Here is a 12,775-nt window from a genome sequence, read left to right on the forward strand (position 1 = left end):
TATCTATATACAATATAAAATTCTAATGTTATAAAAGATAAAAGTGAATAGTAAAAAAAGAAAAAAAATAAAAGCAAATATTTTTCATATTTATACGTCACTAAAGTTTAATATTAAACAATTTAATTAATTAAAAGATCAGCAAATTGACAACAAATGTTAATATAAGAAATACTTTTTAATATAAAATATATTCAGATAAAAGAAAAAAGAAAGCATATAAAAAAATAGATAAAAAAAACATGAAAAGGAGTACTATGAAAATAGAGAATAAAATGACAATAAAATTAATGTATTAAAATTTTGATCGTGTAAAGGATAAAACTATCTTTAAAAAAATTAAAAAATAAAAATATATATAAGAAATAATTTTTTTATACTAGTGTAAATTTAAAAATTTTTATACATCTTTTCTTTAACCCTAAACTAATGATCAATAAAATAATAAATTATAACTCATTAGATGTAAATTTTATAAAAAAACTTAAATTAAGTGTAAAAGTTTTTAAACTTATACTAGTATAAGAAGATTCAGCATATATATATATAAAAGCAAATAAATCTACTTAACAATTCCAAAAAAATATTTTTTTCAATTATGAACAAACTTTTTACCTTTCAACTCACTTATTAACTAATTTAACCGAATGTAGTATATATCTTTAACACAAGCTTCCCTTGAAATTCTTATTCCCTCAATCTTCACCCCACTGAATCAATTAGCCCTTGTTGTTTTGCATACTTACGTTTAAATAAACACTGCATTATTTGTTATTTTCCCAAACTCGTTATAGTCCAAAAATGAAATTTCCTTATCTCCAACAAGAGTTTATTATAATTTATAAACACCATGTTAATATTATATTTAGCAATTATTAGCTGTTACGTTTGCAAACTTTGCCTTCAAATTTTACTGGGAAAGTTACCTTGTTTCCCCCTATAAAACCGAAGGTTTTGTTTTCTGTTCCATTCAAAACAAGGCAAAAGCAAAGGGGGACTTTACAAAGAGGCAAAGCAATGAGGCCACCAAGTGCTACCCTTCACTTTCTCCTGCAAATTCTTCTTGTATGTATACTGCACAGACCCAGCTTTGCAGCGAAAAAGGTGAGACATTGCAATCTGCAACCTTAGAAAGATAAAACTAGAAAAAAACACTAATCCTTTGTGGTTTTAGTCTTATGTTGTGTACTTAGGAGCCCACTCACATGGCCCAGACTTGTCTTCATTAGACTTCAATCGCGTGACACAGTCCCACTACGAGTTTCTGGGATCTTTCTTGGGAAGGTATGGGACAGAACAACTATAGCATCTTATATTAACCAAGAGGCATTATTTTACCTATTAAAATTTTTTGAGTTTGTTTCCATGTAGTTCTAACTCTGCCAAAGAGTCTATCTTTTACTCATACACAAGGCACATCAATGGTTTTGCTGCAACTTTGGAAGAAAAAGTGGCTGCTGAGATTGCTAGTAAGAACCTTCATCTCTGTTTTCTCTTCTCTGTTCCTCCTTTCCCTCGTTGTGTGCCTAACCATTTTGTCATTTTTGCTTGTAGAGCATCCAAAGGTATTGTCAGTGTTCGTGAATAGTGGAAGAAAGCTACACACCACTCGATCATGGGGATTCATGGGGCTGGAGAATAATGGGATGATCCCATCCAACTCAATCTGGAAAAAAGCCCGATTCGGTGAAGGTGTGATCATAGGAAACTTAGATACAGGTGAGCTCTTGATTTTCTTCTCAAAGAGGTCATCAACATCTTGCAATCGATGGCTTTAATTTACTTGTATAATTATTCTAATATAGATCGTTGACTGATATACACATGTTTATCTCGTTATATCTCTACTCCCCACCAACTATGGTGTTTCCAGAATCTGATAATTTCAAAAAGGTTTTTATCCGATTAGTATATTATTAATTTGAATCTTGCCGTCAATTAGTAGAAAAGACAAACTCCTTTCTGTACCCAACGTTTGAACGTTCAATCTTAAAGAAATAGGTTAATGGCTTTCATCTATTGCTTCTACCTCTTAATATTTTTAATACTCGTTAATTTTTAAGAAAAAAGTTATTTTTCTTCTTCTATCTTTAAAAAATTGCAAAATATTTCAGTTAGATTACAGTGAATAGAATAGAGTAAGGTGGTGCGATAAGGGTAGCCGACTTTCTGTTGTGGGCAATTGGGCATTTTGCCATTTGTTTGTATTAGAGTATCATTCAATATAAAATTTATATATAACATGTAAGTTATTGTTTTGATAATATTTAATTTAAAAACCATCAAAACAAAATGAAAAGTTATTTAATATTTTAATTAGTTAATAGTAAAAGAGAAAGATATATATTATGAAGTTTAGCCTATGCATATGTTGAAAGCCATAGGGTTGGTCATAAATAATAGTTTGATAGGATAAAAACTCTATGTTACGACTTTGTGTTCATTGGGATATGAATAAACTAAAAGGGGGGGGTGGGGTTATTCTAAGTGAGGTGGGGCTATGATGGATTATGAGTGAGGCAAATAGAAGGTGGGGATAGTCCAAGGAAGGAATAATAGGAAAAGTATAATGTTAATGCACTAAGTTGAGATTGAAAATGGTCCGAAACTTGAGTGTGAAAAGTAGGTGGGGGCAATGAGAGGAAAAGAGGAGCATATTTGGGAGATGAAAGGATATATGGATGAGGGAGAGAGAGAGGGAGAGAGAGAATAATATGCTTTGAAAAGAGTCCTCACTTTTGGTGTGACCGCATTGCGTGTAGGGGTTTGGCCTGAATCAAAGAGCTTTAGTGAGGAGGGATTGGGACCAATTCCATCAAAGTGGAGAGGAATCTGTGATAACAAACTTGATCCTGCTTTTCGCTGCAACAGGTATCATCTCCGCTACACTTCATTCCGATATAAATTAACTAAATAAATATTTCCCTTTCCTTCTTTTATATTCAAACCTTCTCTTAACATCTAAACATTTAGGATATCATTTTTTATTCATTTTAATGATTTAATTATGAATTTGATTCCTGTATTTTATTTTTTTTAGTTCTTTTAATTTTTATTTTATTTTATTTTAGTATGTATTTCACATGGTGTGATTCAATAAAAATTAACATATATTACATTAAGTTAATGATAAATAATTTTTTAAGTATTAATAACTTTGTAGTGAAAATTTAATTTTTTTCTAAAATATAATTATTTAACATTTTTTATTGAATTCATTTGTTATAAATTACAAATGTTGTCTTAAAAGAAATTTATTATTATATTTTTATAATTTTTTATTTTTAGTTTCTTTAATAAAATAAAAAATTAATAAGTAATAATTTTTCAGTTCATCATGTTAACTACAGGAATTAACAATAAAAATTTATAAAAATAAAAAATATAAATTTTGTTAAAATACAGAAAAAGATCATACTTAAGTAAGCCATAAATATTTCATAAATTCTTGTCGTCCTTTGCCTAAAAATACATACCATTTTTTAAATTAGTACTCTTTATTCTTAAAAATATTAATATATTTTTTAATATATTCTTTTTAATACATTTTTATGGACTAAAACTTATTAAAAATTATAAAAAAATATATAAAACTGACTTCCAATTTTAATTAATAATTAAAAATATATTCTAAGTCAATCATTTGGTGATTATTACTAAAGGGATAAGTACATTCCATTGAAAGCAGCATTTTCAGACTTTCTTTTTGTTTCCTGATTCCTTTTGTACAAAAGAAAGTGAAGCGGATATGGTGTCCCGCGAGTCCCATGGCTCAAACTTTTTGTTTCGACGAGTTAAAGAAATATTAAAATATATTCAAATAATTTATTTTTAATTTATACGTAACTATAATGATTTTTCATTATTTTATTATTTTAAATATATTTAATTACTAGTAAATGCTAAATATTTATTTACCTTCAAATTTTAATGAATATAATTGTGTTAAAAATCTTCCGGCTTTGTTTTGATAGAAAATTGTAGGTTTAGAAGGAAAAGAAATTGAAAAAAATTAGCTTCCTTAATTTGAACAGTTTGTCATATCGTCAGTTGCAAGAAAAAGTACTAAATATACTTTAACTTCTTTTTTTCATGAGCCATGATCATTTTCTGTGATATGAGACCAGAAGCTGTAATTTTTGTTTTACCCTTTTTTATTGTTCTTTTGGAAAAATAATTAAAATATATTATAATAGAAAAAAATTATATTTTGTATATAAAATAATATAATAAATATTCTAAAATAAATTTAAATACAGTTGTAAATATTAAAAGAAAGTTTCTTTATTTAAAAATAAACCTAATATTTTATTCTGACTCGTTCTTTTTAATTTGTAACTATATTATTTATCTTTTATTTTCAATTAATTCAAATTATATATATATATATATATATATATATATATATATTCGTAAAATATTAGAATAAACTAAAATTACTAGCATAACATTCTCATAAACGTTAACTACTTAGTATGCATATAATGTTTATGAAATAATGTCAACAGTACACTTAAATTACTAAAATATTACATTAAATCAATAATAATGTTTATAAAAAAATTATTATGATAAATTATATAAAAAATTATAAAATAAACTGAAAATAACGTATAAGAATATAATCTTTTATAAATTCATCTAAATGCCTCACTAAGAATATTTCGAAAAACTTGCTCAAGTAGGTCATGGTTTAGATTTCTCTCTCATTGTTGAGTAGAAGAATAATTTTTATTAAAAAATGTGAATATAACTAATTATGAAAAATAATATTAGGAAATGTATTACATGTTTTACAAGAAAAGAATTATTAAATAATATATACATGATATAAGGAAAATGGGAGGGTGAATGCAGGAAACTAATTGGGGCGAGGTACTTCAACAAAGGGTACGGAGCTGTGGCGGGTCCACTGAGGAGGTCCTTTCAGTCACCTAGAGACAAGGAGGGGCATGGGTCCCACACATTATCAACGGCTGGTGGGAACAGGGTGCCCGGGGTCAGCGTGTTCGGGCAGGGCTATGGAACGGCGAGCGGTGGCTCACCCAAAGCGCGTGTGGCAGCGTACAAGGTTTGTTGGCCCCCCATTGGTGGTGATGAGTGTTTCGATGCTGACATTTTGGCAGGTTTTGACATGGCCATCCATGATGGTGTCGACGTCTTGTCTGTGTCATTGGGTGGCTCTGCCTCTTCCTTTTTCAATGACAGTGTTGCCATTGGAGCCTTCCATGCTGCCAAACACGGCATTCTGGTTGTTTGCTCTGCAGGTAATGGTGGGCCTTCTGATGCCACCGTCGAAAACCTTGCACCTTGGGTTATAACCGTTGCTGCCAGCACCATGGATAGAGAGTTCCCCAGTTACGTTATCCTTGGTAACAGGATCAGCTTCAAGGTTTGTCTCAATCCTCACGTGTGTGTGTGTGTGATGAAAAATATGTTGTTCACTTTTTTCTCTGTCTTCTAGAAAATAGGAGATGAGTTCAAGAACACCACATAACCTGTAGTAAAGCATCGTGTGAGGGGGAAACAATGCCTTGTCTTAGTTGAGGCCTTGTTATAGTGAGGTATATATATGAGTGGTCCAACCAACCGCTAATACTAATGATTTTTAACGATTTCTTCCTTTGCCCATCCCAACTAATGATTCTATTCCTTGGGAAACATTGATAGCTTTGCTCCCAATAAACCACTCTCAAAGATAAAATATTGTTCATACTTTAGTTGACAAAGAAAAATTCCTTTGGCCTATCTCCCTACCAGTCTGCCCACAATGATTGCTAGTTTTTCCCTTTTTCCTTCACACGAACAGTGGCTGCCTTTGCTCCCTCCTGCACAGTGAAGCCTACTTCATCACCTCGTTCATCTTTTCCTTTGGCTATATGGCGCTCTTCTTGTATGATCATTGCATACACTCGGTATAAGCATGTGTTAAAGTTCATCAAACACGAATATAGCAAATAATTGTAAAGAACAGAAGAAATCAGAAATGAGTAATGTAAATGTATATGAAATGTATGATATATGAAATAAGGTATACAACTAGCACTCTCTCTCAATTCACAAAGCCAAGAGCCTCCCTCAGCCTCCCTAATCATTTTCTTCCATAACTAACTTCTCTCTCTTCCTTTCCTATATAACTGACTCCCTTTACACATGTGCCGCCTTTACCTTCCTAGTGTACACACGCCGGAGTTTGGGCCTTTCTACTTGACTCACTAATGGGCCCATATCAGTCACCCAAATACTGTCTTCTCCTTCAAACTCAATCTTGTCCTCAAGACCGAAATCTGGGAATTGAATTCGAATTAGAAACTCATCTTCCCATGTAGGCGCTTCACTTGGTTTTCCTTTCCAATGAATCAACAGCTGCTGAATTCTGTCACCTTGCTTAGTTAACACTCTACTTGCTAACACAGCTTTTGGAGCATAATGCTCATTCACTTCCACTTCCAAAATGGTCCAAAATAACGTGGTGACAACTTTTGATCAAATAAAGGAGAGCCAAGTTTCGTAGATAGGGGGAATTAACAGGCTTGGCACCCAACCTGCACAAGAGAGGAGCTCAAGAGCATACTTCCTTTGACTTAAGAATATACCTTTGGATGATCGAGCAATTCAAGGCCAAGAAAAAACTTGAGCTCACCAAGGTCTATTATCTTAAAATTTTCATTTAGAAAGTCTTTCACATGTTCTCTTTCATCAATATTGCTCCTTGTTAGAATAACATTATCAACACCAGTAAGGCAGTGAATCCATTTGATGTGTGCTTGATGAAGAGTGTGTGATCCAAAGGACATTGTATGAAATTGAGAGATTAAAGAGCCTTTGAGAGAGTACCAAAGCATTGTCTATTGGCTTAATGCCATACAAAGACCTTCTAGCAGACAAACTTCATTTGGCTAGGGAGAAGCAAAACCTTGTGGGACAGTCATGTATACTTCATCTAAATCACCATGAAGAAAAGCATTGTCCACATCTAGTTGATGAAGATGCCAATGTTTAGCAGCTGCGATTGAGATGAGAAGTCTAAGAGTAGTCATTCTTGCTGTAGGAGAAAAGGTGTTAAAAAATCAAGTCATTCCAATTGTGTGTATCCTTTCACAACAAGCTAGACTTTTTATCTATCGACAGATCCATTTGGCTTGTGTTTAAGTTTGTAAACTCATTTACAACCTATAGGTGTTTTCCCTTATGGTAGGTCAACAAGAACCTAGGTGTTGTTTCTTTCAAGAGCAGTGATTTTCCACTTGCATAGCTTTTTTCCAATTTGCATCCTTAACAACTTGAAAGTAGTTTCCTAGTTCAGTGATCATGGACATATTGGCAACAAAGTTTTGATAGCTATGAGAACACCTATCATAAGACAGTACAAAAGAGAGAGGATGAGTAATAGATGGTTTATGAATTTCACAGGTAGAAGAACATTTTGTCAAGGAGGTCCGCAAGTTGTAGTGATAATCATGTGGATAACTTGGAGTCTACTTGGCTCTGGTGGAGTGTCTAACATATTGTCCTAGCTCTGCAGTCTGTTCATGCTCAATCGTATTCATTCTAGGACCAACAATGTGAGTGTCCTCATTTGTCTGAGTTGAAATTGGAGTATAGTCAATGTCACAAGTGTTTGAATGTATTAGTAGAGAAACACTATTGTTTTGATTGTTAGACTCATGAAGGGAAAATATGTTCATGAAAAATTACATTTCTGGAAATGAACACCTCTCTGGTCTTGAGATTAAACAAGACATAACCTTTTGGTCCTTGTCTGAACCTATGAAGATACACTCCTTTGCTTCAGGGTCAAGTTTGGTTCTGCTGTTTGAGAGTATTGAGGCAAAGCACGAGGAACCAAATACTCTTATCATGGATAAGTTGGGAAGAGAAGAGTATAAAATTTCATAAGGACTTTTATCCTTTAAAACAGGTGCGGTAATCCTATTAATAAGATATGTTGAGTGACCAACAGCATATGACTAGAAGAAACATTTAGGCAAATTAGCTTGAAATAACAGACTTTGCCATGCTTAGAAGATGTTGGTGTTTCCTTTTCACTATAGCATTCTGTTGGGGGCACTCCACTCAAGAGGTCTGCTTTGGTAGCATAAAATTGGTCCATGGTGAACTCAAGGACATTATTAGTTCTAATAGCTTTGACTTTAGCATCAAACTGATTTTCAACTAATGCAAAGAAATTATGAATTAAAGTTTTAACCTTCAACTTATTTTTGAAAAGGTACTCCCAAGTAAAATTGTATTCCTAATGGAATTGCACTGGAAGGATCAACTGGCTCATAATCTTGTTTGCTTCATGTGAAGGGCGAAAGCTTATCAGCTGGAAAACTGGCAGACAAGTTCTACCCGATCATTAAGGCTACAGATGCTAAATTGGCAAGTGCAAGAGTAGAAGATGCGTGAGTATCGAAAAATTGAAGCTCATTATCTATTGTCATCTCTCTTGTTGTGTGAGCATTTACATTCGAAATAATTAATATAGCACTGAATATGGTGAATAAAATTAATAGTTTTGTTAATTTCAATTTTAAAGTTGATTTTAAATATTTAATAGTAATTTTTTATCAAAAAATTATTGACTATATTTTAAATGTTATAAATAGTTTTTATTTTAATACTTTTTTTATGTTTTTAACTACTCTAAATCAGCTCAAAATTTGTGGTTAATATTTCGTTATGTGAAGCCAACTTAATGATGCAGGGTGCTATGTCAAAATGGAACTCTGGATCCCAACAAGGTGAAGGGAAAGATCGTTGTATGCCTTAGAGGGATAAATGCAAGAATGAACAAGGGAGAGCAAGCTTTACAAGCTGGTGCTGTGGGAATGGTCCTTGCTAATGACCAGAATAGTGGGAATGAACTTTTAGCCGATCCTCATGTTCTTCCTGCTACTCATATCAATTTCAATGATGGCCTTGCTGTCTTCAATTACATCAACTCAACCAAGTAAGATATCTCCTACCAATCTAGTCTCCCTTGTTAATAATGCCATGTCTTGAGCTATGACTTCTGTGGCTTTCAACTATACTATGTGGCCATACTATATATATTTTCAATGGTTTTTCATAATATCAACTTTAACACTAATTTAAGTACATAAAGGCAGAAATATTTTATTTAAAAATAATATTTATTACATTAAAAATATATAAAGTGTAAATGCTTTTAAATAAATTTTAGGATTTTATTAATCAGTGCTTTAACAGTGTTGGTTAATGAGTTAATAAATAATAATTTTTAATTAAATATTGTGGTAAAATATATTAAAAATTATGAGAGTGATTATCTTTTTATGTTTTTTAGTAAAAACTATTTTTGATTTTTCAAATTTGCAATTGTACAAAGGTTTTTTCTTTTCCCTAAATCTAGTAGTATTGATTTTTTCCATATATATATGTCTCAAAAGTAAGTGTATGTTAGCTTTTTCTTATTATTATATGCTGCTACACATTTAAATATATTATCTTTTAGGATCATATAAAAAGTCTTGCACAAATAATAAAAATATACCATCCAAGTTGCATATGTTTATATTATAATTTTTTATAAGCTTTAAATTTTTAACATAATAATTTTGTACTTGTAATTTTTTATAGTAAAATGTTTAAGTTATACACACACATAAACATATACAGAGATCATATTACATCTTTATAAGTTATACTTACTTTTATGCCATTAATAATATAGAATATATTTTTTGTCGATCCAACTACTGACTTATAACTATATATTACCTTTATTATTTGTGTTGAATATTTTATTTTCATATATTTCAAATGTATATATTTGATTAAATTTGATACATAAAGATAAAGTACCAAATAGTGTATTACACCTGTTATTAATTAATTTTTTTTAATCGAAAATTACATTAAAAATCAAGAGAGTAATTAATCCTTTTATGTTTAACAATAAAAATATATGTTTAACTTTTAACTAGTACTTTAAAGACTTATTCATTTTTTAAAAAGTGATTATTTTTAGTTTAAAATCAAACCTAAGTTCTCCTATTTTCACTCAAAATATGTAGATTGATATTAAACTTACGACTTTTAGTTAAATAATTACAAGAAACAAGTAGAATTTTCTGTGATTTTACAGTTACTATACTAAGGATCCCAAAAGGATAATCATGAATGTGATATGTTTCTTTGAACATGAGATTGAGTGGTTGGGGTTTATTGGCAGGTTCCCAGTGGCATATATTAAACATCCAGTGACACAATTGCATACTAAGCCAGCTCCTGTGATGGCAGCGTTTTCATCAAAAGGACCAAATAGCATTGTGCCAGAGATCTTAAAGGTATAATATGCCTTGTAATGTGTTGTTGTTGTTGTGATGAGTTGGATATCTAACAAGTCTTTCGTGGAAACACTTAGCCGGATATCACTGCAGCGGGTGTGTCAGTTATAGCGGCCTACACCGAAGCGGAGGGACCAACGAATGAAGAGTTTGACAAGCGCAGGATTCCATACAACTCAGTCTCTGGCACTTCAATGTCTTGCCCTCACATTTCCGGCATTGTTGGACTCTTGAGAACCCTTTATCCTTCATGGACTCCTGCTGCTATTAAATCAGCAATCATGACAACTGGTCAGTGCTTCCATTCATTTCAGATTAAGTCAAATTCATTTTAATTTCTTAAATATGTTATATACATGTATGATCTACTTATTTCATGAGCATTTCTTAATTGTTTTATTATAATGTTTTATCTTTTTTAATTTATTAATTCAATTAAATACTATTATCGAGTATATTAAGTTTATAAAATTTGACTTTCAGCTACAACACTAGATAATGAGGCAGAGTTGCTGCTAAATGTTACTAATGGCCTAGCAACACCATTCAGTTATGGGGCAGGACATGTTCAGCCAAATAGAGCAATGGATCCTGGCCTTGTTTATGACACGACAATAATTGATTACCTAAACTTCTTATGTTCTTTAGGTTACAGTGAAACACAAATCTCAATGTTTACAGGTGGTCCATATCAATGCCACGAGAGATTTAGTCTCTTCAACCTAAATTATCCCTCAATCACAGTACCAAATCTCCATGGGTCAATAACAGTTACAAGGACAATAAAAAATGTTGGTTCTCCAGGAACATACATTGCTCATGTTCAAAACCCAGAAGGAATCACCGTATCTGTGAAGCCAAACATCTTGAAGTTCAAAGCTGTTGGTGAAGAGATCAAGTTTAAAGTATCCTTGAAGGTGATGCAAGGAAAAGCAACAAATAGCTACGTGTTTGGTAAGCTGATATGGTCAGATGGTAAGCATTTTGTTAGGAGTCCAATAGTTGTGAAGGCCCCCTTAACTAGAAATTGAAGACGTTGAAGCAATTCAACTGATTTGCATTTTGAATCGATTGGTGGTGTATTCTAAATTATATCATATAGCTTCTAAATTTGCATTTCCTTAAGAGTTTTGTTACATGGATGATAATTGTGATTCACAAGAGAATTGGAATAACAATAAAAAAAAAATCTATAGTGGCTTTCTTTGAGCATATATTTTAATTAATCTACTTCTGATTTTGCTGACACCAAAATAAATTGTCAATCGAGATAATCAACTAAATAAATCTATATTAAAATGCAAAAAAATAAATAAATACATATTCATATTATAAATATTGTAAATCATTGTATGGAATAAAACAAATTAATAATATATTAAATAATATTTTAACTTTTTAAAAAAATATTTGAATAAATACTTTAATTTAAAACTTAGTATTCCATTAAATTTAAGATGTCGTAAGTTATAAATAAATTTATATAATTTATCCAACAAACAATTAACGGTAATGTAAATTAAATATGGTTAATGCAAAGTGTTGTACTAATAAGAAATGAGTATTTAATAAATTAAATGAGAAATATAATTTAATTTTAATAAATATTTTTAACTTGAACTAAGAGTATATATATATATATATTAACGACCTATAATGTATAAAAGTAAAAAATTCAATATTAGTATTATAAATTGTAGCATTAATAAAATAAAATAATTTTAATTTATTAATATTGACAAATTAATTATCTAATTAATTAAAAAAATAAAAAGAAAAGAATATATTTTATTAATTAATAAAATAAATATTTAATTAAATTGTCACAACCGAGTGGTCGTAACGGTACAACAAAAACATGTTTAAAAAAATTATCTTTTAAAAATTAAAAAATATTTTCTAAAAGAAATTAGAGGAGTCGCTATCAGAGTTTATTTTAAGAAAACCTTGAAATTTTTTTAAAATAATATGATCTTTGAAACCAAAAATGAGTTCGGGAGTCATTGACGTATAGGGAAGGTATTAGTACCCTACAACCTTTTAAAAATGGTCTCAAATTAATTGTGTAAATTTATTTTAATTTTAAAAAATATTTATTTAACCCCAAAATAATAAATGTTGTTATCTTATTTAAAAAGAAAGAATATATTTATTGAAATATTGTTTGGTGTAACGTCCCGAATTTTGTAATATTAATTATTGTTATTTATATAAATATAAATGTATATATATATATATATATATATATATATATATATATATATATATATATATATATATATATATATATATATATATATGTATGCATGACTGAATAGGGCTGAAACAGGCTAAGTGCCTAAGTGCAGGGTGCAATACTGGGCTGTTGTCGCTGCAGCGAGAGGGCCCTGGGAGGAAAGGACCAAAACTGTCGCCTTCTCGCTGTAGCGACAGTTTGTGGTGCATTTCTGGGTGCAGTC

General features: G+C 30.7%; 1 protein-coding gene across 1 annotated transcript; it reads left to right on the top strand.

Moving 5' to 3' along the window:
* The first annotated feature begins 991 nt into the window (after positions 1–991).
* On the top strand, positions 992–11,519 carry LOC113858522 (subtilisin-like protease SBT5.3). The gene is made up of 11 exons (XM_027491205.1): positions 992–1,104; positions 1,175–1,284; positions 1,372–1,469; positions 1,555–1,719; positions 2,763–2,871; positions 4,858–5,392; positions 8,314–8,408; positions 8,711–8,956; positions 10,202–10,316; positions 10,394–10,607; positions 10,800–11,519. Exons 1-11 carry the CDS (start codon positions 1,018–1,020, stop codon positions 11,345–11,347), a joined length of 2,322 nt encoding a protein of 773 aa, XP_027347006.1. The 5' UTR covers positions 992–1,017; the 3' UTR covers positions 11,348–11,519.
* Positions 11,520–12,775: the final 1,256 nt, after the last annotated feature.

This window comes from Abrus precatorius, unplaced genomic scaffold (genome assembly GCF_003935025.1).
Source record: "Abrus precatorius isolate BTA unplaced genomic scaffold, Abrus_2018 Scaffold2, whole genome shotgun sequence".
NCBI lineage: Eukaryota > Viridiplantae > Streptophyta > Magnoliopsida > Fabales > Fabaceae > Abrus > Abrus precatorius.

Bases quoted from the DNA above. Each gene is read 5' to 3' on its own strand.
- LOC113858522 (XM_027491205.1), top strand. From the start codon at position 1,018: ATGAGGCCACCAAGTGCTACCCTTCACTTTCTCCTGCAAATTCTTCTT. The intron at 1,470-1,554 runs GTAAGAACCTTC...TTTTGCTTGTAG, and splicing joins AGTGGCTGCTGAGATTGCTA to AGCATCCAAAGGTATTGTCA. The intron at 2,872-4,857 runs GTATCATCTCCG...GGGTGAATGCAG, and splicing joins CCTGCTTTTCGCTGCAACAG to GAAACTAATTGGGGCGAGGT.